This window comes from Nansenia antarctica, assembly GCF_963989245.1.
Source record: "Nansenia antarctica genome assembly, chromosome: 3".
NCBI classification, from domain to species: domain Eukaryota; kingdom Metazoa; phylum Chordata; class Actinopteri; order Argentiniformes; family Microstomatidae; genus Nansenia; species Nansenia antarctica.
This window is the reverse complement of record NC_137688.1, coordinates 17,642,474-17,666,190: the sequence shown is the minus strand read 5'-3', so window position 1 is coordinate 17,666,190 and position 23,717 is coordinate 17,642,474. Positions and strand designations below refer to the sequence as shown.

General features: G+C 44.3%; 3 protein-coding genes across 3 annotated transcripts in view; 2 read left to right on the top strand and 1 right to left on the bottom strand.

Moving 5' to 3' along the window:
• ralgds (ral guanine nucleotide dissociation stimulator) overlaps window positions 1-3,075 on the top strand; it is a gene marked incomplete at both ends in the record, with an annotated part of 26,903 nt that extends 23,828 nt beyond the window's left edge. Inside the window, 4 exons of the mRNA XM_080526129.1 lie at window positions 267-341; window positions 1,708-1,959; window positions 2,585-2,699; window positions 2,900-3,075. Of these exons, the coding sequence (XP_080382255.1) occupies window positions 267-341; window positions 1,708-1,959; window positions 2,585-2,699; window positions 2,900-3,075 (618 nt within the window). The remainder of the gene's footprint in view (window positions 1-266; window positions 342-1,707; window positions 1,960-2,584; window positions 2,700-2,899) is intronic.
• A 3,698-nt stretch (window positions 3,076-6,773) lies between these two features.
• smarcb1b (SWI/SNF related BAF chromatin remodeling complex subunit B1b) lies at window positions 6,774-13,173 on the bottom strand. Its single transcript, XM_080525414.1, has 9 exons — window positions 13,060-13,173; window positions 11,624-11,735; window positions 11,284-11,392; window positions 10,797-10,934; window positions 10,349-10,476; window positions 10,059-10,225; window positions 9,498-9,688; window positions 7,652-7,783; window positions 6,774-7,508 (listed from the first exon to the last, which is right to left on the bottom strand). The coding sequence occupies exons 1-9, from the start codon at window positions 13,141-13,143 to the stop codon at window positions 7,469-7,471; spliced, it is 1,101 nt and encodes a 366-aa protein (XP_080381540.1). The 5' UTR covers window positions 13,144-13,173; the 3' UTR covers window positions 6,774-7,468.
• Window positions 13,174-14,243: 1,070 nt separating this feature from the next.
• On the top strand, window positions 14,244-20,911 carry LOC308153802 (cytochrome P450 3A56-like). Its single transcript, XM_080526991.1, has 12 exons — window positions 14,244-14,363; window positions 15,059-15,155; window positions 15,711-15,760; window positions 16,182-16,281; window positions 17,336-17,458; window positions 17,642-17,727; window positions 18,214-18,490; window positions 18,635-18,722; window positions 19,268-19,428; window positions 19,805-20,031; window positions 20,226-20,388; window positions 20,551-20,911. Exons 1-12 carry the CDS (start codon window positions 14,299-14,301, stop codon window positions 20,638-20,640), a joined length of 1,527 nt encoding a protein of 508 aa, XP_080383117.1. The 5' UTR covers window positions 14,244-14,298; the 3' UTR covers window positions 20,641-20,911.
• Window positions 20,912-23,717: the final 2,806 nt, after the last annotated feature.

The following is a 23,717-nucleotide window of genomic DNA, read 5'->3' as shown; positions in this document are numbered from 1 at the left end:
AACTGGACACAAAACACTAGATGTCATATGCATCTCCCTATATAAGACATGGCTGGTATATTCCTTTTACTAATATGTATTTTACTACATACATGATACATGTATGTAGCCATGCACCCACTATATGTACGATACTGTATAGTCATACAGTTATCCACTTAAGAACAGTCGCATCACTGCCTTCATTTGATTAACTCCCACATCCCATAATAATCACCCCATGTCAAGCCCCACTGATGACTGTGGCTCTTAATTCCTTTTTGTAGACCTCTACGCCTTCCGTAAAACATTCCAATTCCACGTTAGGGAAGTGCGGCCCCTTGCCTGACCTGGCACCCACGGTACTATTTCAACTTCCTGTACCATTTCCTGTTTCACCTGCGCTAACTATGGTGCAGCCATTTCACACCCACCATTAGAGGAGTGAGCTGTTTTCACTGTGTCAATCTATATGATGTCATCATTACATCATCCTAGGAGCCATCTTAGGTGGAACTTCAGAGCGCATGTTTTTAGTTCTTTTCAGTTGGGTGTATCTAATGTTTTGTGCATTGTAGCTTCATTTGTGTAACCACAACATGTTGTCCTTTTTTTTTGTTGACTGATTGCCTTTGTTATGTCTGTCATGGGAGCAATTATGTTCTCCTTGTATCCATTCCGCTCATAACAACTTCATAATAGCATTTTGGGGTGTTTTTGTAAAAGAAAAAGAAAAAGTCCCATTGAACTTTTGTTCTGTGTTTATCAAAATCCCTTCAATCCATTCAGTCTGATCACTCATTAGTGGAATCTTCATCAGTTCCATTCAAATTCATTAAATGCTTTCAGTCTTGGTCAATGGGCCTGTTTGATCACCTAAAATGGCATGCATTCCACCTCTCCTCATTTCAGTCATTGGTACTAAAATGGAAAGGTGAGACATTGTGACATACTGATTTCACCCCTCTGGTGTTTCCAGACCAGTCTAGATGAGGAGACAAAGCTAATAGTGGTCTAAGTGGTCTAAATTAAAGATTGAATCAGGTGTTGTGTTCTGGAGCAAAAGTGTGGATGTGGTCCTCTCTGTAAAGAGCTTCTGCTAGAGAAGTGTCCCATAGCCACATCTCAGAACTGAGTTGGTATGAAAGACGTGTCTCAGGGTAGGAAATGAGTCATAAGTTCTCCTACTTTTAAGGATAAAAATAAAAGCTTTGCATTAAGCTTCTTTAGGCTTAAGCTCTCCTAACCCATAACAAATTGCTAGCAGGTTTCTCATATAACTGAATAAGGCAGCAAGTTAATCTTTTTAAGCTGCTTTTTCTTTCAGACACTGTTTTTTTCAGTCAGCCTATGTCAAATGTGTTAAACATCAACATTAGGTAGACAGTGACATTGTCACATTGAATACAGGTGTGTTATGGATACATAGGGCCTGAGCAGCCTCATAAAAGCATCTCCTACTGTGAGCGGGAGTGTGTTCGTCCTAACGGCACTGTTGTCTCTAGACAACTAGACATTCCTAGAACTTTCTCTGAGACGTTTTTGCATGCCGCCCCCAAATCAGTTTCGCCTTCCCCAGTCCTAACATGAACATTAACTATTAAGAGGGAACTTGTTGACCATATCATCTTCCATTTGAGCTGTACCACCCCCCCCCCCCCCCCTCCTTCAGTGTTGATTTTGTGATCTAACCCAATGCCATCCCCTCTCTGCCACCCTTGGTTCTAGTTCTGGGAGTCCACCTCGCTGTCGTCCCTGGATGCCTCTGGCCTGGGCTCCGGCTCTGGCTCCAGCAGCGCCTCCTCCTCCTCCATGTCCTCCACCCCTGTCACCGGCTCCCGCTCGCACAAACGCTCCGTGTCAGGGGTCTCCAGCTACTCGTCCCTCTCCCTCCCCCTCTACAACCAGCAGGTGGACGACTGCTGCATCATCCGAGTCAGCCTGGACGTGGACAACGGCAACCTGTACAAGAGTATACTGGTGAGGGAGGGAGGGAGCATGTACAATAGTATACTGGTGAGGGAGGGAGGGAGCATGTACAATAGTATACTGGTGAGGGAGGGAAGGAGAGAGGGAGGGAGGGAAGGAGAGAGGGAGGGAGCATGTACAATAGTATACTGGTGAGGGAGGGTAGGAGAGAGAGAGAGAGAGAGAGAGAGAGAGAGAGAGAGAGGGAGCATGTACAATAGTATACTGGTGAGGGAGGGAAGGAGAGAAGGAGGGAGGGAAGGAGAGAGGGAGGGAGCATGTACAATAGTATACTGGTGAGGGAGGGAAGGAGAGAGGGAGGGAGCATGTACAATACTGGTGAGAGAGGGAGGGAGAGGTAGGGAAGGAGAGAGGGAGGGAGCATGTACAATACTGGTGAGAGAGGGAGGGAGAGGTAGGGAAGGAGAGAGGGAGGGAACATGTACAATAGGTGTGGGAGGGAGGGAGGGAAGGAGAGAGGGAGGGAGCATGTACAATACTGGTGAGGGAGGGAGGGAGAGAGGGAGGTAAGGAGAGAGGGAGGGAACATGTACAAGAGTATACTGGTGAGTAGAGAAGGACAAACATAGTTGACAAATATAGTTGACTGAGTGAGACTGGTTGTGTGACACCCCAGGTGACCAGTCAGGACAAGACCCCGGCAGTGATCAGGAAAGCCATGGTGAAACACAACCTGGACCGGGAGAGACCAGAGGACTACGAACTACTCCAGAAGATCTCTGAGGAGAAAGGTTCGTCATGTCATCCTACTCAACTGAAAATGTCCCAAATCCACAGTGGAAGCACACCCACTGTGACCAACGTCCAGACACGCTACAGCTACACCATCCCACTTGAAGCAGCACGTCAGTGAAGCGACACTCTTTTTATGTTTCAAGTCTCTCAAACACAACTTAACACATGTTTGTTTGTTTGTTTTTTTCTTCCGTAGAACTGAAGATTCCAGACAACGCAAACGTGTTCTACGCCATGAACTCCTCAGCCAACTACGACTTTGTCCTCAAGAAACGGGGCTTCCCTAAGGCGGGAAGGACAAAGCACGTGGCCAGCTCCACTCTCCCACGCATGAAGCAGAAAGGCCTGAAAATTGCCAAGGGCATCTTCTGAAGGGCCAAGACTATGCCATCCCCATAGGAAAAAAAAACCTCTTCCACCTCTCCACTTACCACTCGACTTTCTGAGTGCGCCATTTTGAGTCCTACTCCTTCGGTAGAGGAAACCCGGGGGGCCAGCGTTGGGTGTTTGAGTGACAAGGCCTGATAAAGAAGACTAAGAAAGCTGAGTGAAAAAAAGGAAGGTCAGACCCAGCACTCAGGCTAATGAACTCTAATGATTTTTTGCGAGACAGCTTTTCTGCAGGAGCAGTGACTTTTTGAGGGATGGTGGGTATGTTGACACACCTCTCCTCCGAGGTTGTCTCCGAACCAGACCACAGCACTCATTCCTTACACGACTCTCACAGACCACCGAGGTGTCTACGCAGTACAGAGACTGACTGAGACAGACGGACCTGACACTCTACTGCCACCTAGTGGAGGGATTTCCCAGCCGCTAGAAAGACTGGGGACACAATGATGGGGCCCTATGAGGCGACTGCATCCGAACGTTGACAGTGACCAACCAGTCATCGCCAGAGACTTCATACTCACTTTCAATGGGAACATTGAAACACACAGTTTGTTAAACTAACACTATTCACACAACAGGGCATTATACTACAAACATTCGATAGCTACTTTTGTCACTGCTTTGATGCAGCGCTCTGCACTGATAATGCGGTGCATTCTTTTCCTTCAAGTGGTGCTAACAGACATTGACACTCTACAGCCAGCCCTCTCTACTCCTTTTCTTTCCATGCCTCCATGTCTCCAGCTTTTCTTTAGTATACAAGAGAGATAAAGGCTCTCTTCTGATGGGGGCTAGCGAACAGTGAGGGGTTCAGCCACCATAACGTAACTCAATGACGACGGTAAATAAAAAGGTAGTACAACTGAGGTGTCGAGCATCCATTTTGGCTCTGTATTGGCAGTTCTAATGTGCAGTGTATTTCTGTGATGCCAAAAGGCCCAACATTGGACTTCAATGAGGGTGTGGCTCAAGCCCCTCAGAGTTCCAGAGTGGCCTTTACGGCTCAAACATGATGGGACCAAATGGCCTCTCCCTGGATGGCAATACCCCAGTGAGAAGGACTGCCAGGGTGTGAGTCACATGGCACACCATGGTTGTCTGTGGTCGGGTGACCTCTCCCTCAGATCTCGGTTAAGTTGGCAGGGTGTGAAAAGCCCATTTCCGTTGCTTGCAATAGGAGAGTCTGGGTTCCCTGTCGACTTCAGCGGAGTGTGAAGTGGTTGGTTGGAACTCAAGTAGGGGGATGGAGAAAGAGAGAAACATGAATGTTGTATTGTGAAATTAACTTGTCTTTAAATGTCTAGGTCTTTTTGTTCCCAGTGTAAAGAAAAAAGAGTGAAAGGTCAGTCCTTTTTGTCTGCTCTCTCCTTCATCAATGCCTTTCTTCCCTGTCTACCCATCCTGTTGAGTACTGCTTCATGTTAAAGGGATGGTTCACAATTTTGACATTCATATTTATTTTTCAGACATACAGGGAAGCAACATGCTGACATGCATCGGCTCTAACGGGTCAAATCACAGATTTTCAAATGTGATCTTGGCACGTCAACCTGGATCCCATGATCACCCCCCTGTCAAAGTTGGCAGCAATTGGTTCACAGTATCTCCCATATTGTTCATCAATCCAGATTTTTTTTTAATGTAATACCACTAGCTCAACTCCATGCACCGCCTCAGAAGACAGCTACACTCAAAGCCTTGGAATTTCTAAAAATACATTTTGTGCTTTTTACATTAAGAAGCGACTTGCCCTATTTTCTACCACTATGTAGCCGAGTTGAGCTAGGAGCTCAATAGCGAAGATACACACTTTAAAACCATTTAGTTCGATATGCCACATGGGCGGCATATATCTAAAGACAAATGCGTCAAAATAGTGATCCGTGTATCCACTCATTTATAAACACTGTGATGTATACGGTATCACTCAAAAACCCATAGTATAGAAAGATTACTCCCTAGCCTAGGTACAGTTATGAATGGTCTTTATTATCAAGAGAGAGAGAGAGAGAGAGAGCCCACTCCACATGTGCCATTAACCAGAGCGAAGGGGCTAAGGTGATATACAGTAGGGCCACATATAACCACTGTGGGTTGTATTGATTAGCAGGGCATTCTTCCATGAGACTCCTTACTTGGACAGATATCGTTGTATGATTCTATGTTGTTTCGATGATGTGTTGAGTACTTGGTTTGCCATACCTGTCATTCCGTTGCATACAGTGTTGCAGCACTTTGTAATCCACTCCAGTGTCCCTATAGAACGATAGCACTGGCAGTGTCGCAAGGATCACAGTGTTAGAAAAACAGAATTCCCAGCTTCATGCTCACCCAGTGGGTGTTTCTAAAACGAGTGACCCATGATTGAATCTATTAGAAGGGAACACAGGCTGGCTACTTCACTTTAGCCCACGCAATTCTCTCAAAAAAACTGGAACAACGACACAATTCAGATGACAACAAACCTTTCACTTCCACACGACAGACTACAACCACAATGCACTGGTACTATATGACAGTAGTGACAAAATAGAAGTGTTTCTAGGCTCCTGAGGTATGACATAATTTCTCATGTCAGATATCATAAAGGTGGGTTGTGATTAACAGCGTTGAGGACCCAACCCTAATTTGAGATGTCTGTTTTGTAACTTAGACTTTCATGTGAATCCTGTTTTGACGCCAATCGGAGCTATGCACAGGAGTGTGTCTCAAGTTGGGATTTGACTCAGAACTACTTTTTTAGACGCATATTATTTTCTGTGCTGATGTCTCGGTGTGCCCTTCCCAGATTCTCAGCATATCAATATCAGAGGTTAGAGAGGGGATCTATCAAAAAGATGTCAACATTTCAGGTTTCACACGTTATCGGTCTGTGTGTGTGTGTGTGTGAGAGTATTTTTCTCTTTTTGTGTATAATGTTATTGGTAAAGGGAAGGGCCAAAGATCGCACAGATCCTTCTTAATGTTTTCCACTCTCAGAAACACTGCCTGATTAGGACCACGTCACCACGCCTCTCCATCTCACGACCATCATCCATAAAACCTTCGTGCCATCGCTCTCTGCCACTGTAAAAGACTCTACTTTCTAACAATTACCGGTTCAATGTTTTTTCTATGTTCTTTTTGTATTTTTTGTATTATAAAAGAAATCGATGTCCTTTGTACTTTTGATTTGTCATTTTCCCTCCTGTGTTGTGTGTGCTGGCTTTATTTATTAACTTGTAAATACTTTTTTGTAGCATTGGACATTTAGTTTCTTTTCCCCATGTAATTACAAAATAATATATGTAAATATAAATATATATGCAAAGTTTATACCACTGTATTTGTGGGTCTACTTGTCTCCATACTCCCTGTTGACTTTGTTTTCTTTATGCCCGTCTTCTGTATTTTTTGTACGATGGTCAGTTTTGATATTGCTTTCCCCCTTAAAGCGCTGTTTGTAATGTTGGAGAAAAACCTACCTAATAAACACTCACCATGTGACAAATCCATGGTATCTGTCTCTTCTGTACACCCTGACATTAATATCATACTACATGTGGATACAGTGTGTTTTCTAGTACGCTAAGAATGTCTGACAGACCAGAGTGTAAAAGCAAAACTCAGGGCATCCAGCAACATTCCTTTGTGACTGTTCCATGCTGGAGGCAAGACACACGTTTTTTTAATGAATATTCAAGGTCATTTTATTAAAAAAACAAAAACAGGTCAAGTTCACCAATAGTATCAGCAACTTTACAAAAGAAAGCACAATACATACATGTTTACATAATTCGCAAAACTTTTAATCTAGTCGAGTGAGTCAGAATGTCTATCATGATTCATGAGCTGAACGGACATCAAGTCTGTCTGTGGACGTCTCCTGGAACAGGAGAGCACAGCAACACTATTATAGTGGGGCTCATTATGATAGTGAACATCTACAAAACACCAAGGCTACATTTCAGTTTCAAATGGGCTATACGCTCGACCGTTGGCACCTTCGATGCATCACCTGCTCCCTCTGCTCCATACTACTAAATGTTTTGTCAGGAATCAGTGGCAGCATAAACCACGACAGAGAATAAGATGAGGTGTATGGAAAGGCTTGGGATTCAGCGTCGGAGATGGATAAGGCTCCTCGAAGAAAACACTAGCTTAGTCTCTGATCCTGGATCACATGCTGATGCTTTTCTTCATTGTTTTGAAGTGACATGGGTTTGGTCTGAGAGATCCTAGATCAGTGTATGGTTGACATGATAACAATTGAGTAGTGATGACGGTGATGGGAGGTTTGAGACATGAGCAGGACCAGTGGAATGTTCTGTGTGTGTGTGTGTGTGTGTTGTTGTTGTTTCATGATAACAGAGCTCCAGCAAATTGATCCTCATTACCAGGCAGGGGCAGTGTTGGCCAGTCTTCTCATGCGCCTGAAAGAAACATGTTTAATGTGTTACTTCAACCAAACAGTCAGAGACTCACATAGGTGGGACATAGAAACTCACCATCCAACACATCGAGGGAATCACAATACGCCTTTATCTGACTGTGGCATCTGACAGGCTTCTCTTACCTGGTGTTCCTGTCCTGGTCCCGTATTTTCTTCTCCATCTCAGCGTCTGTCAACGTCTCCAGCAGGGGGCACCACTGGTCAGCGTCACCCGTGTTTCGGATAGCGATCTCCACCGTCGGAAGGGGGTTCTCACTGCAGGAATACAGCCACAGCATGTTAAGAGACTGACGAGGAGAGAGCGCCCGTGGTGTCATCAGTGTGTGGTGAGAGGACAAATGAAGATTTGAGGTTTGGGATAATAATTTTTAAAAAAGGTTACTCCTCAAAACATGGACTTTTTGTAAACAAGTTACTAGGGATAGTCATGTCTGCCTAAGACACCACCTTAACAGAGATGGGTCACCTTTTGTACAAACGGGGTCTTGTCCATTTATCCAGACATTTTATTAATATTTGTGTTATCAAGCAACTTCCAGCAGCTACATGGATAGCTTGTTGCTATGGTAGTGGCACAGATGGTAACAACTCTCTAATTAGCTCGTGCAGCAAATGTATTTAATATCAGATACCTTATAGTGGCGATTGATCTTTGCCTGTAATCTTCACCATTACTACACCATAACCCTTACCCATGCCTAACCATGACCAATTCCTTACTTTAACTGCAACCACATAAGGGTAAACAATGTCTGACATAGCTAAGGGATCACAAGTTGGAACCATTATGTTACGGACAGATGTGGCAATGAAGTATTAACATTTAAAAACACGCTTTCAGTTCGAGTGACAGAACAGAGAATTAGCCAACAGGCAACTTACTGTTATCAGCTACTTTCTAGACTTAGCAAGCTGTACTCACAAGCTGCATTGTCAATAGTTGCCGTTTAAATGTTCACTATTGTAAAAGAGATTTTATCTTGATGAGAGTACACTGCATATATACAACCAAGGGTTAAATGAAAATACAGTGATTCACTCAGCTACATAGTCTACCCAGACAGAGCAGGGGCAGGACTTAAGACAAACACGTTCTTATGGTTTCCATACTTTGAGGATGAGCCCTGCAACAGATGGAAGATATAAAGTGTAAATGTACTCAGCTTCCCAGGGCAGGTGGCAAGAGAACGTGGAAGAGGGATAAAGCTTTGGGGGGGTAGAGGGGAAGGTCAAGTAATTCAAAGCATATTGACCTGAAATCAGACCTACAAGGGACAGAGAGAGGGGGAGAGAGAGAGAGAGTAGAACAGATAATTAATTGGCAACACAAAAAAGCCATGTTGATGATTGTTAGAAAAACAACAAAACATCTATCTAATTTGAATTTGCACAAAATAAATGGTTTTGAAATGACTCATAAGCATTGGCAAATTGGCAGGTTGGGGACAAAACCAATGAAATTTCAGTTTGTTATCAAACACCCTTTAAAAGTCAAAAGGCATTTTCGTTTTAGTTCATTTCCTGAAATGACCAATAGTGAAATGGCATTGACCCCAACACTGAATGGTAAGCAGGAGGCAGTTGTCAGCTGTTCAGAACATTTATCCAGACAAAAATTAACCCATGTCATTCCAAGACCATGACATTCATACCATACAAACCAAGAGCATGTTTATATCAATGATTCCCAGAAATGTTTTGATGCACCATTCCATTTTATTTTCATATGAAATGAAGGGGAAAACAATCGAATGGGATCTAATTAAAATCCAAAGAAAATGTGTTAAATTTTGTTCTGGAATAAATGTCCTGTATGGATGCCTGCAGTGAACCAAGCCACAATCAATCTGATGAGACGGACCACGCAAGGCAGAGTGCAAGAGGAGAGACACACAAGGCCATATGTGCACTGGTCTATTAGATTAGATTAGTTTGTGTGTGTGTGTGTGTGTGTGTGTGTGTGTGTTACCTGAAGGCGTATGTTCTCTGGTGCCAGCTGAGCTGGCCGCGGATGCTGTAGGCGATGGTGGTGACAAACTCTCCACCCAGGCCCAGCTCCGAGCACAGCTTCAGGGCGAACGTCTCCGGGGAGTTCTCCCTCTCCGACATGTCCCACTCAAACTGGTCCACCAGGGAGATGTTTCCCACGTGGATGTTCAGCTGAGAAAATGCACACCCCAATAGGAGAATTCAGTACACAAACGCATATGCAAGTATCACTTGTTCAGTGTAGTATTCTGCAGACATCAAACGCAATTAATTCCAGCCACAAAACAGACTAAAATGTGTAAAAATTATTACTATTATAAACACAGTATTTTCTGTCATCTTGCTGAATGTGTCTGAATGGGGTAGTGAGTAAGTGAGTTGGACTGGTGTTCAGAAGGTCATGAGTTCAAATCCCACCTGGGAACACCACCACTAGTGTGCCCTTGAGTAAGGCACGTAGCCCTAAGTGACTCCAGGGAAACTGGTCCCTGTAATCTCTAATTGTTAAGTCGCTTTGGATAAAAGTGTAAATGTGACGCACCTTGATGATGACTCGTTGGTCCGTCTGCTCGTCCAGGATGCTGTCTGTGGGGTAGGACTCGATCTGCTGCCGGATGGCCGAGGCGATGGCCGGGACGAAGGCTAAGGGGTTCAGGTCCAGATCATCACACAGGATCTCAGCAAACATCTCTGGAGTCATCAGCTTCTCTGTGGTCCAAAAACAGATACATACAGAGAAAAAATACGAAAGGGATTCTTGGTCATATCGTAGTTATTGCTGGTTTTATTATACCGCGTGAGGCGATGTCGCTACGGAGTGGAGATATGTACCGTTCATGTTCCAGGTGAACGCATCTCTGAGTTTCTGCCCGTCGATCTCCATGTCCAGACGGATCGGCACCAGGACCTCCGCCTGGGACGCGTTCTCGTGGATCACAGCCGGGTCGTGGTCGTCAAAGCTTAAGCATCGGGAGTGAGAAGAACACACTACTCAAGAAAGTGCATAATTTGTCGACATGAAACATTCAATTAAACTATTATTATTTAGTGACGTGGGAACTGTATATAAAAGGCCTAAAAAATTATTATAATAATAACACAGAGTTAGAGAGTTAGAGAGTTAGAGAGTTAGAGAGTTCTAAGTTAGAGAGTTAGAGAGTTAGAGAGTGCACAAAAGAATACGGGACTAGGAACATTTCCAAACGACTTTAAAAAAAATGTTTTTATTTAAAACAACGCTGCTTCTAAATAAGCGGACGTGGTCAACAGTGCCGCTCACCAGAGGGGGAAGGTCCTCTTCTTGTCGCGGCCCATGCGGTTGCGGTTGATGGTGGTGGAGCAGGGCACTGCGTCCAGGTGGTGGGAGCTGTTGGGCAGCGTGGGGACCCACTGGCTGTTCCTCTTGGCCTTCTGCTCCCTGGACAGACGAGAGAGACGAGGTGAAGAAGAAGAAGAAGAAGGTATTAGTTTGGAATCACAATGATTGCTGTCAGGGTGCTGCTCTGCTGCGTTCGACGCTTAAGCAGATGACTACATCATGAAGGGGGGGGGGGGGTCTATTCTCATGTCCTTTTCCTTTCTCACACTCAAAGTTCCATATTCCCATTTTGAAACAGCAAGGGGGTGACCGAATCCGTGTGGGAGACACATGCTGCATACACATTTGACAGGTAAACCACAGATCGTCACACGTCAGAGAAGGTGCAAGGACATAAGAACAGAGCCCTGAAAGTGAGGTAAACAGGGAGGCACAGGGAGGGCATTACCTGAGGTAGGCCGGGGGTTCTGTGCTAATAGAAATCGCTTTGTACTTCTCATCATTCCCTTCGAAGACCTCTTCCACTTCAGACGCCTTCAGCAGAGTCACACTGGTGGCTTAAGTGGTGTAAAGTTGTGTAACCATGATCTAACAAAAGAAAACACTGAAGATACTGCTGTCGGCAATCATTATTTTATTCTTAACTCTAAGATGTCACTCATGTAATATCCTAAACAGTGATATATCTGCTGTCTGGACATCGAAGATGCTGTGAATATAAAACATTTAAATATAATTGATATAAGATGCTGAATCAGGATTCGGGCCAACGAGAGTGTATCACTTACCATGAGATGACGCTACAATTTTCTTCCTCTCCTCCACAGAGGCTAACCTCCTCCAAAGTGACGGGTACCTTTTATACAGAGATCCCCTGAACATACGCAGGTAGTTCCCAACCTGAAGGGAAGGTGGAGAGTCAGGGTAGAGAGTCAGCTATGGTGTGCTTACTAGAGGCTTCCTTACCGAGGCTTGCTAACTGTGGAGTGTGGCTAAAAAAAGAGTATAATTTCAGTACTAAATTAGCTAGCTTTACTTGCTAAGTATATCACAACACAGAATAATTACATGAAGCTTTGCTAGTTTTGTGAAGCCTCAGCGAAACTTGACGACTTACACAATTTCATTCATGTACACAAAAATGACATCATGAAAGGGATGTTTCACTTTGTTTCAAATAAATAATAATCGTTCCTGTTTTATCCCTGACCTTGGCTGTAGTTTATAATCCAAGACAGTTAAAAGTCAAGTATTTTGCTTCCTTGGATAGTATTTTAGAAGTCTTTTTTTTCTCCATATATTCACATATTCATTCTAGAAATAAGTCCAAAACAAATAGAATTGACTAAACATTGAATTTTCAAAGGGTAGCAGTCTTCAGAGGGCTACAGTGAGGTCCAATACCCAGCCCTGTATTAACTACACAACCGAAGTGTAAGAAACATGTTTATTTATTTTTTTAATTCTTAGAAATAATAACATACAGTGTTTCATTTGTATAGTATAGTGGATAGTGTATATAGCCTTTATTTATGTAAACCAGCTCTTTTCCCTTCTTGTTTTTAGTATTTTTTTTCCTAGCACCAGGGGAGCCCCCCCCTCCCAAATTTCGTTGTATGGTACCTGTACTGTATTAATGACAATAAAGACTATTCATTCATTCATAAACACACGTGCGTGTACTGTTCAGGGCTCCATGATCTGACACGCGAGACAACTGATCCCCTTCTACCACTCCTAAATGAGCTGAGTCGGGTGCTGCGCGCTTTTCTTTTCTTCTGCGGTCATCAGAATGGATATCAATACTTAAGGCCGGCGTGTCCGCTAGCCCTTTTCAATGAAAGTTGGCCAAGAAAATAAAATAAACAGACAAATGAATACTCTTGTGAGTAAATTCAATGTGTGTCTAACATCTAGATGATGACTGTGATCCAGCCCAACTCCCCATGTCTCGTGCAGGGCAGGTGTATGTTACATGATGGGCACCGGGTCGATGAATGAATTCCATGCATGGATGAAGTCATATAGTGTCGAAATTAGGAAAAGGTTATGCAGATAGAACATATTGACATCAGTGTGCACGGTTTGGCGCTAGCTGTCGTAATGAATGCGGCAGAGGCACCGTTAGCTTATTGTTGATGCCTCTGGTCTGGCTGAGCTTCTGTACTTTCTGCTCATCAGCTCAGCTACAAGGATTAACCGATAGCATGCAACTCATACATACCTCAGATCCAATCATGAAAAAGTCTCCATCTTGTTCTAACTGAAACTTAATCGGTTTTTGCCCAAAGGTTTTGCTTAACGCCATTTTTACTGTAAGCAAATTATAGTATATAGCTAGCTTATTAGCTAACAATGCTCTTTACAACGCATGCGCGGTACAAATGTCCTTCTTCAGTGGTTATACAGCAGTTGGCATCCACCGGTTAATGATACATTACCGCCACCTACTGGACCACAGGCGGAGGAGGCACAGTGCAAATGTTCTATCTAGTCAAACAACTGACCGAAACCAGAAATTATGTATAATAATGAGTTAACCCTTTAACCCTAACGGTCGCTAATGTAATATGAGGATTACAAAAATGGAGGAGAAAGAGAGTTTGTGTGTGCGTGTGTGTGTGTGTGTGCGTGTGCGTGTGCGTGTGTGTGTGTGTGTGTGTGTGCGTGTGCGTGTGCGTGTGCGTGTGTGTGTGTGTGTGTGTGTCATGGACAGTTACGGTAGACTGCTGGGCTAGCCATGGACAGTTAAGGTGGACTGCTGGGCTAGCCATGGACAGTTAAGGTGGACTGCTGGGCTAGCCATGGACAGTTAAGGTGGACTGTTCACCTCTTTACTAAAGGTTGAGGGAAAGTAGAGAAAATTCAGTTTAATTCAGAAATGGAAAAAGTGTTATTGTGTGTCGTATGAGTGAGGGTTCCTTCCTTCACAAATAAATGAGAACTGTGTAAACATTATGTAGAGATATGCATGGTGCAATTAATACAGATCCTTAATTACAGTCTTTACGGAGGTTGTGTTCCATTGGACGTCCTTTTACTGTCACAACAGCTCACAAGTCTTGCTGCTGTGTTTGCACATTGTTGTACTTCACCCAGCAGATATGGCAGTATTTCGTCATTAGTCAAATCTTCCAAATCTTTTTGGGTGTTTGTAATCTGTGGGAGGTATGTGTCTCTGATGTCTTCGTACAGTTGGCAGGTAGTTAAAAAGTGCAGCTCTGTTTCCACCTCATTTTGTGTGCAGTGGGTGCACAGTCTGTCTTGTCACACACACACACACACACACACACACACACACACACACATACATGCGTAAGTTGTGTAATAAACAGTCACTTCCTGTAAGTTCTGAGTCTGAGTTCATACCAGAAAAGACTCACAATAAAACACAGGACAGACTCACAGGACAGAGACAGACACAGGAGGACACAGAAAGACGGAGGAAGACAGAGATCTCACAATGTTTCCCTCATTGTCAGCCGAAACCTGGACTCTCCTTGTCCTCCTGTTCTCTCTCTTTCTGCTGTAAGTACTAACCCTAACCCTATCCCCATGGCTGTGCTTTGTGCTCTCTACTTCTCTACGTCCTCTACCTCCCTCTCTACCTCTCCCTCGCTCCTAATGGTAAATGGACTGCACTTATAGAGCACCTTATTCCAAAGTGCTTTACAGGGGCCTCTCACATTCAACCATTCACACACACTTTTTCACTCCTCTTGTCTTTCAGATAGAAATGTAGTGTGTATCATGACCATATTTAAATGTAGTGTGTATCATGACCATATTTAAATGTAGTGTGTATTGTGACATTATTTAAATGTAGTGTGTATCGTGACCTTATTTAAATGTTGTGTGTATCGTGACCTTATTTAAATGTAGTGTGTATTGTGACATTTTTTAATGTAGTGTGTATCGTGACTGTTTACAACCCTTCGGTCTAGGAGAACAGAGAGTGTACTTTGGAACCTAATGGACTTGCTGAAGTGTGATAAGGCATCAGAATCTCCACTTATTTCTAATGTTTATTATCTTTTATCAAGGTAGAGATAGGCACAATGAAAAAAGTAAACAACGGACCCTTGTCTCCCTACCCCATACCCTCTCCTCCCCTCTCCTCTCCTCCCCACCCCTCTCCTCTCCTCTCCTCTCCTCTCCTCTCCTCCCCTCTCCTCTCCTCCCCTCTCCTCTCCTCTCCTCTCCTCTCCTCTTCTCTCTCTCAGGTACTCCATCTGGCCTAATAACTTCTTCAGGAAATTGGGGATTCCTGGACCCACACCGCTGCCATTGCTGGGAACAATATTGTATTTCTGGAAAAAAGTAGGGGATCATGTGATATACTCTCTGGTGTTAGAAAGAAGGAATGATCCAGTTTTGAGTAAACAGGTCGTCCCAGCAGTGATGAGGAATGAGCGCCCCTCTAAAAAAGGGGAGTGACGGAGAAGCCTGTGAATGAAGCAAGATGTTTATTCAGAAACTATGACAGGCTGGCTGTCTGTGTCCCCGCAGCGCACAGGGAGGCCTTTCCTGTCATCACCTTCCCTGACCAGGGAAAAACATCATTTGGGCGTCATTAGACTAGTATCATACTAACTCTGTATTGATATACACAGACACACTTCACCAATAGGCAATTTGCACAGGCAATATTTCCATCAGTCTTGCTTCTTACAGCTTTGTCTTTATTTCTCAATCTCAAATTCGTTAGATAAAACCAAATATTTGCACAGGTGAATTCCGTATTAGTACCTGTGGATAACACAATATTACTTCACCTTGTATTGCTTGGTATGTTTCATCTATAGTTCATGGATGTGTGACTGTTGTATCATCCTATCTGAAGTTGGTCTGACAACTTCACTTTTGCCTCCACAGGGGGTGAACTTTGACAGGGAGTGCTACCAGAAATATGGAAAGGCTTGGGGGTGAGTCAACACATCCCTGTCAGATGCAATATAATAGAACACACACACACACACACGCATGCACGCACACTCACTGACACACACACTCATACAAACGGAGGGGAGACAGTACATATTTAGAACAGTTCTTCTATACCTTCTATATCTATGATAAAGATAGGATACCTTGCACCCCAGCCGCGGCCTGTTTGATCCCCTACCATCTAAGAGACTCAGGAACTACAGGATCCTCCGTTCCACAGAACAGCTACTTTCACAGAGCTGTCACTCTGATAAACAATCCCCCCCTTCATACACTCCGCTGAACAACCGGAGTGAACTAGATGCTAAACTGCATTTCGTTGTATGGTACTTGTACTCTGCAATGACAATAGAGTTGAATCTAATCTAATCAAATGTCACCATGTGTTTCTGTCTGCAGGCTGTTTGATGGGAGACTTCCTGTACTGATGGTGACGGACCCAGAGATGATCAAGACGGTGATGGTGAAGGAATGCTACTCCGCCTTCACCAACCGCAGGGTGAGAAAGATGCTTCTTTCTCCTTACATCAGTCCAGTTGTTAGTGTATTGTTTATTACACCCCCACACATAACTTGTGTACGTTCGTACTCAACAAACAAAACAACGCCAAGTCAGCTCTCTAACAAAGCTAGCTAGCTAGCTAGCTAACAAGCTACCACCTGTGTGGCTAGCCTAGTAAACACTCACACAGTTTAGTAAATAACGCATGTAACTCACTACACTAGTTAACAAACTAACACATTTGTGTAACTCACTGGCATGTAACTCACTGTCGGTGTGTCTGTTAGAATAAAATCAGATCCGGTTCTTTTAGGGCATACAAACTTGTTTGGTTAGCCTAGTAAACGTACACAGCTTAGTAAACAACGCATGTAACTCATACTAACCCAAAAACTAAGCAGAAGGTGTGTCGACAGACCACAATCCCGTGAATAGTATGTTGATCGATGAAACTTTGTTTGTGGATACAGTCATTGATGGCAGCGTCCGTCTTGTAAACAAACAGACACACGCACACACATGGCTATTTGTGGGGGGGGGTGGCGGTGGCTGAAACGTAGGGGATACGCCCCCACACTAATACGAATACTACCCTCCACCAAAGTTTGCTAACACATTCTAGGTATTTAATGAATGTAAAACTGTTGGTTATTATATTGAGTGGGTTCTTCAACGCTTCAATTTTCATAACATGCAAAATTCCCGACATGTGGACTAAATCACTAGACCATGTCACATTTAGGGACAAACCACCCTCTTTGCCCTACTGGTTGGTGCTGGGGGAGGCAGACTTCGGAGGCTCACTGCCATGCATCGAACGTGTTTGATACCGTTCCTCACTCCTTTCCGTGCATTACAATGAGCCCGTTCTCCAATTTCTACCTCCATCAGCCTCCCCCAGTGAGCTGTGATTAGAACAGTAAATACAGTATGCTACGTTAGTACTATAGATATACTCTATTAGTATTGAATAATAGACTATGTTAATGCTGTAGATATATAAACCGCATCGTGTAAAGACATCCGTTTATTGTGACTCGCTCACCCAAAGAGGATGGGTAGCAAGGAGTTAATGGGGGTGCTGTCGGACGGCCTGACGACGGTGGAGGACGAACAGTGGAGAAGAATCCGTAACGCTGTTTCACCATCCTTCACTGGCGGCCGACTGAGACAGGTAACACACACACACACACGCACGCTCACTCCATTTAGAACCTTCTGTGAAAAGGGTTCTACATTGAACTCAAAAGGGTTCTTCAAAGGGTTCCTCTAGGGGACAAATGAAGAACCCTTTTAGAACCCTTGTGTCTGTCTCAGAGTGTGGAGGAGGAGAACCCTGCTCTGCTCTGTGTTCCAGGTGTTCCCCATCGCTGAGCGCTACGCAGACCGTCTGCTGGACAGCTTGAAGAGCAGGAACCCAGAGGAGGCGGTCCAGATCAAACAGTACGTCCTCAGATCCACACCCACAACATCCTGCACCTTCCTGCCGTCTGTTGGAAGGCAGCCTGATGTAAATAACTGGTCACATTGGTCACACTAGCAGTACTGCACACTGCCCTCTGCTGGTCACACTAGCAGTACTGCACACTGCCTTCTCCCGGTCACACTAGCAGTACTGCACACTGCCCTCTGCTGGTCACACTAGCAATACTGCACACTGCCTTCTGCTGGTCACACTAGCAGTACTGCACACTGCCCTCTGCTGGTCACACTAGCAGTACTGCACACTGCCCCCTGCTGGTCACACTAGCAGTACTGCACACTGCCCCCTGCTGGTCACACTAGCAGTACCGCACACTGCCCTCTGTTGGTCACACTAGCAGTACTGCACACTGCCCTCTGTTGGTCACACTAGCAGTACTGCACACTGCCTCATCTCTAGTCAGTAATTATATGTCTCCTGTGCTAAACTCATGTCTCCTGTGCTAGACTCATGTCTCCCTACAGTCTGGACGTGGTGACCAGTGCATCCTTCAGTGTGGACCCAGACTCCATCAACAACCCCTCTGACCCCCTGCTCACTCACCTGAAAAATTTGATGACCCCGCCTCCCTTGAGGCTCCTTGCCTGGATCGTTGTCTTCCTGTTCCCCTGGCTCGGCTGGCTGCTGACGAAGCTGGGCATGAGCTTATTCCCCAGGGACAGCATGGACTTCTTCGTGAAAATCCTCAAGAAGGTTAAGATGGAGCATCACACAGATCACTCAGTAAGTCTCCCATCTCACACACACACACACACACACACACACACACACACACACACACACACACACACACACACACACACACACACACACAGGCCATACACCTAGTACCTAGGTGACACTCCTGTGTCTTCTCCATGGTAACAGAGCCAGACAGACTTCCTGAAGTTGATGATGCAGAACCAGATATCAGAGGAGGAGTCTCAGGCCAACGCTGGAGAAAAGCCTATCAGAGGTGACAGACCCAAGCTCAGCCAATCAGAGTGGCTTGTTAGATGTGTCTGACCTATCAGAGCGGCCTGCGCTGTGGTCAGAGAGATGACGTGGGGACTGACTAAAAACAGCAAACAAACCAGACACCAGTAAACAAAACGTGGTATATTTAGAATATCAAAATGTTTGATATTCTAAATAAGTGTCACCTCATGACAGGCACAATAGATATATCTTCTTGCATGCAAGACCTTAGTTTCTAGTTGAGTTGTGTGATGTTGGTACACTGTGTGGTAGTTTGGACTCTCAAGGTTAGATCTCTAAATGGTTCTATAAGTCTTGTCTTTGTAAATATTCTCTAGTGTCCTGGGTTCTTTGGTTGAGACCTAGTGTTTACTAAGTTGGTTCCTGTCAGTCTGTGTGTGTACAGGTAGCAGCAAGTACTAGTATGTACTATAGTGGGGTCTAGTATGTACTATAGTGGTCTAGTATGTACTATAGTGGTCTAGTATGTACTATAGTGGTATAGTATGTACTATAGTGTGGTCTCATGTGGTCTCCTTCCAGGCCTAACTGAGAACGAGATCCTGTCCCAGGCGTTTGTGTTCATCGTGGGAGGAACTGACACGACCAGCAACACTCTGAGCTACCTGTTGTATAACCTGGCCACCAACCCGGACGTCATGGCAACCCTTCACCGCCACATCGACCACACCTTCCCCACCCACGTAAGCCTCAGAGAGACCCCCTGGTGGTGAGTGTGAGAGAGGGAGTGTGAGTGTGTGTGTGTGAAAGAGAGCGTGTGAGAGTGTGATAGCGTGATAGCGTGATTGAGTGTGTGTGTGTGTGTGCATGTGTGTGTGTGTGCCTCTGTCTGTCTGAATGTATGGATTTGTATGGTATTCTCCTCCCTGTGTATGCATGTCAAATAGGACTGTCAGCTTCTTCAATTAATTTAAATTAATTTATTTTTCACCTTATCTTACTGTGTGTGTGTGTGTGTGTGTGTGTGTGTGTGTATGCATGTGCATGCGTGTGTGTGTATGCATGTGCATGTGCATGCGTGTGTGTGTGTGTGTGTGTCGTGTGTTTGTGTGTGTCCAGGCCTCCGTCTCGTATGAGGGTGTGATGGGGCTGGCGTACCTGGACCAGTGTGTGAATGAGTCCATGCGTCTCATACCCACAGCGCCGCGGCTGGAGCGCGTCTGTAAGAAGACGGTCAGCGTCCACGGCATCACCATCCCTGAGGGAATCATCGTTGCGGTTCCCACCCACGTCCTCAGCCGAGACCCCCAGTACTGGACTGACCCTAACCTCTTTAGACCAGAGAGGTGTGTGTGTGTGTGTGTGTGTGTGTGTGTGTGTGTGTGTGTGTCTGAGGATTTCGACAAGATAACATTTGGTCAACTGATTTTGGAATAAACTATTATTAACAATCTACGTACTGCTGTGTGTGTGTGTGTGTTTGTGTGTGTGTGTGTGTGTGTTTGTGTGTGTGTGTGTGTGTGTGTGTGTGTGTGTGTAGGTTCAGTCAGGACAGTGGGGAGAGTGTGAACCCGTATGTGTACCTCCCGTTTGGGGTGGGACCACGGAACTGTGTGGGTATGCGCTTCGCTGTCATGGTGATGAAGATGGTGGTGGTCCGACTCCTGCAGAAGTACACCCTGGAGACCTGCAAAGAGACGCAGGTGAGTATCACACGCACAGGCACATACACACACATCATGATTATCGTCATCGTCATCTCTCCTGCTTTTGTCTTTCTTTCTCTGTTCTTCTTTCTTTACCTCTCTCTCTTTCTCTGTCTCTCTCTCTTTCTCTCTTTTCTATGTCTCTCTCCCTTTCCAAAGTTGCCGTTGGAGATGAATGCCATGTACCAGCCCAAGAAGCCGATCACTTTGAAGCTTGTGCCCCGAGAACCAATCAGTGAGGAGGAGTGACGTAGCATCTCCCAATCAGTGATGTAATGATGACCAACAACCACTTGGCCACACCCACTCTCAGCAATACAGCCCATTAATTCAAAACATAATGTGCCTTGTAGATCTAACATGCTAGGCTCTGTATCCCACCTGGTATTGTAGCTTTTCTTCGAATGGTGTACTTGCATCAAAGGACAATCTGATCAGCCAATACCATCGCTATCCCGCTAATCAGTCAACCCATTTCAGCCGCATCTGTTAACCCCAGCCTGTAATTATCCCACAACTCGGCCCCTGGGTGGGCTAGATACACGCGGTCTTCACCGGCGGGTGTCCCAGAGGCCACTGACCTGCCCTCTACTGGCTGTCTCCACAGAAACTGTACTAATTGTACTATAGTTGTAGTTTATATCATGTTCTTACATCACTATTTACACTTCTGGTTAGATGCTGAACTGCATTTTGTGGTCTGGGGGCCGTTCCACTAAAGTGGAATAGTATATCGGCGATTGAAATAAATCAGGCGATCAGGCAACTCGGGATTGGAATTCAAGCCTCAGGTGATTCCTCGAACGAGGATCAGGCTTGTGTCATCAGTGTTCACAGAACACCGGTTTACAAATCCTCGATATGGGCGCGTGCATGCAGACATAAAGAGCCCCGAAGAGTCGATCTGTCGAAATGAAGATACTCCACTCTGCAGGGGTCCTACATTTGCGCAGCATTCCGAATTATTGATCTTTATGAAGACGGAAAAATAAGATGTAAAATAGTGCAATACTGCCGCAATTAACAAGGCGAGGGAAATGGTTTGGCAAGAAATTGCTGACCGATTAAATGCGTAGGTCATACTAGCCCTAGTTATTGTTATATGTTCATATTTTAATAAATGAATATTTACTACTGTGGTGATATCAGCAGCAGGCTAAAATCGTCTTATCGTCAAGATGGCCTAGTGGTATTTACCGCTGCCGTGGTATTTATTCGTCTTTTTAAGACGGTGGTTCGAATCCCTCTTCAGACACACTTTTTTATTGCATTTCGTTGTCTGAATCTAATCTAAAATCTCATCTAAAATATAGTAATAGTAAGTATATAGGCTATAAAATGATGGTGCAGGCTAATTTACAATAACTGACACGATTACAATGGTGTTTGAAGCCTTTCTGAGTAAATTATGTTCTTAAACTAGACCCTGGATTTGGCATAGATTATTTTTTCTTACGATTACTGATGGATAGATGATTCACTTAGACATATATATATATATATATATATATATATATATATATATATATATATATGTTGTAAATCGATTTGCATGAAGGCTTCGGTTAAATGTAAAAAAAAAAAAAGAATCACTTAAATCAAGTCTCGAACCCGCAACCTTAGCTAGTTGTCTTAACCACTGCGCCAGCCAGACCACTGTGACAACAGCAATGCAAGTTGATAGACATACCTATTTATTTAATTTAATTTTTTACACTTTTTAATTTATTTATCTATCGATCGATCTATCTATCACAGTTTCAAAATATCAGGTTATCTATCGATCGATCACACTTTCAAATTATCAAATTATCTATCTATCACACAGTCAAACTATCTAATCTATCTATCTCGTGTGAAGTGGGAACTAATATTTCCTAAAAGACACTCGAGGAACTGTCGTTCGGGATATAGTTTCCGCCTGTGAGCCTTTTTTGATGCACGCATTACGTTAGCCAGCCTGTAAGTCTGCTCGGGACCAGGCTAATTATATCTGACTCAGAAGGATATGTTGCATAGCAACCAAGCAGCGAATTATTTGAGCCACATTGATGGAACCGACCGCAAGCTTATTTAAACCTGGATCAGAGTTAATCGCTTGGATCAGAGTTAATCTCGCTTAGTGGAACGGCCCCCTGGTACTTCTGCAATGACAATAAAGTTGAATCTAATCTAATTATTGCTTTACAATAATATGTGTTGGTTTGCTTGGATGACTGACACACACACACACACACACTAATACACAAACGCATAAGTGTGGAATGACTGCTACTGAGCTGTGCCTTTTTTTTGTAGTTGAATAGTTCAACAGAAGACCCTCCTGAAACACCACTGGATGATGATACACAAGATCAGAGGCAGACAGATGCAGGTCCAGAAAGAGAGCTTGATGTGGAGAGTGAAGGGTCACATGTGACTTCACGTGACCCTGCCATGAGTGCTGTGCAGTCACCCCACATATCACCCATGAGCTCAAGACCAGGCACCCCACTTACCATAAGAAGCTCTACTCCAGTAAACGTAGCCGATATGACTCCCACTGAGGAAGACGCCCAGACAAGGTCCCACGCACCGCAGCGTCAGGGAAAGAGAAAGGCTTCTGAGGGGAATGTAGAGTTCCAAAAACTAGCAATACTGAAGCAGATGGCAGGTGCTTTCAAACCACCAGATAATGAGGACACATTTGCTAAGCAGGTAGCAAGTGAATTGCGCCAAGTTAAAGATCCAGCCATAAAAGTCAGGGTTAAAAGTAATATAATGGAATTATTGTATGATGCCCAAGAATCAGAACATGCCAGGGGTTTGATGTCATCAATGTCATCCTATGCATCAGGAGGCCCAGCCACTCCCCAACACCGACTGCATGAGCCCATGTATGGACTTTCCACACCAATGCCAGTGCCTCACTCATCTTATATGCCCCTGCAGGGTTATGCCCGCACACCAACCCACACACAAACCCAAAGCTTCATGGGGATGCTTTCAGAGGAACAGAACAGCTAAAAACCTAGAGATGTGCCCCACTGACACATTGTTCTGTTCATTTCAGTTCATTAATGTACAGACTTTTGTTTTGTGAAGGTGTAGAAAAGCAGTTTTCCTTGTTCATTTCAGTTCATTAATGTACAGACTTTTGTTTTGTGAAGGTGTAGAAAAGCAGTTTTCCTTGTTCATTTCAGTTCATTAATGTACAGACTTTTGTTTTGTGAAGGTGTAGAAAAGCAGTTTTCCTTGTTCATTTCAGTACATTAATGTATAGTGTTTTGTGAAGGTGCAGAAAAGCTTTAAAAACTGATACTGTTTCATATTTCAATACAGGAGAG

Coding starts and splice junctions, on each gene's coding strand:
- smarcb1b (XM_080525414.1), bottom strand. CDS start 13,143: ATGGCGTTAAGCAAAACCTTTGGGCAAAAACCGATTAAGTTTCAGTTA. Junction 10,935..11,283: donor GAACCCCCGGCCTACCTCAG/GTAATGCCCTCC, acceptor TCGTCTGTCCAG/GGAGCAGAAGGCCAAGAGGA. Junction 10,226..10,348: donor GTTCACCTGGAACATGAACG/GTACATATCTCC, acceptor TTTGGACCACAG/AGAAGCTGATGACTCCAGAG.
- LOC308153802 (XM_080526991.1), top strand. CDS start 14,299: ATGTTTCCCTCATTGTCAGCCGAAACCTGGACTCTCCTTGTCCTCCTG. Junction 15,761..16,181: donor AAATATGGAAAGGCTTGGGG/GTGAGTCAACAC, acceptor TTCTGTCTGCAG/GCTGTTTGATGGGAGACTTC. Junction 16,282..17,335: donor CCGCCTTCACCAACCGCAGG/GTGAGAAAGATG, acceptor GCTCACCCAAAG/AGGATGGGTAGCAAGGAGTT.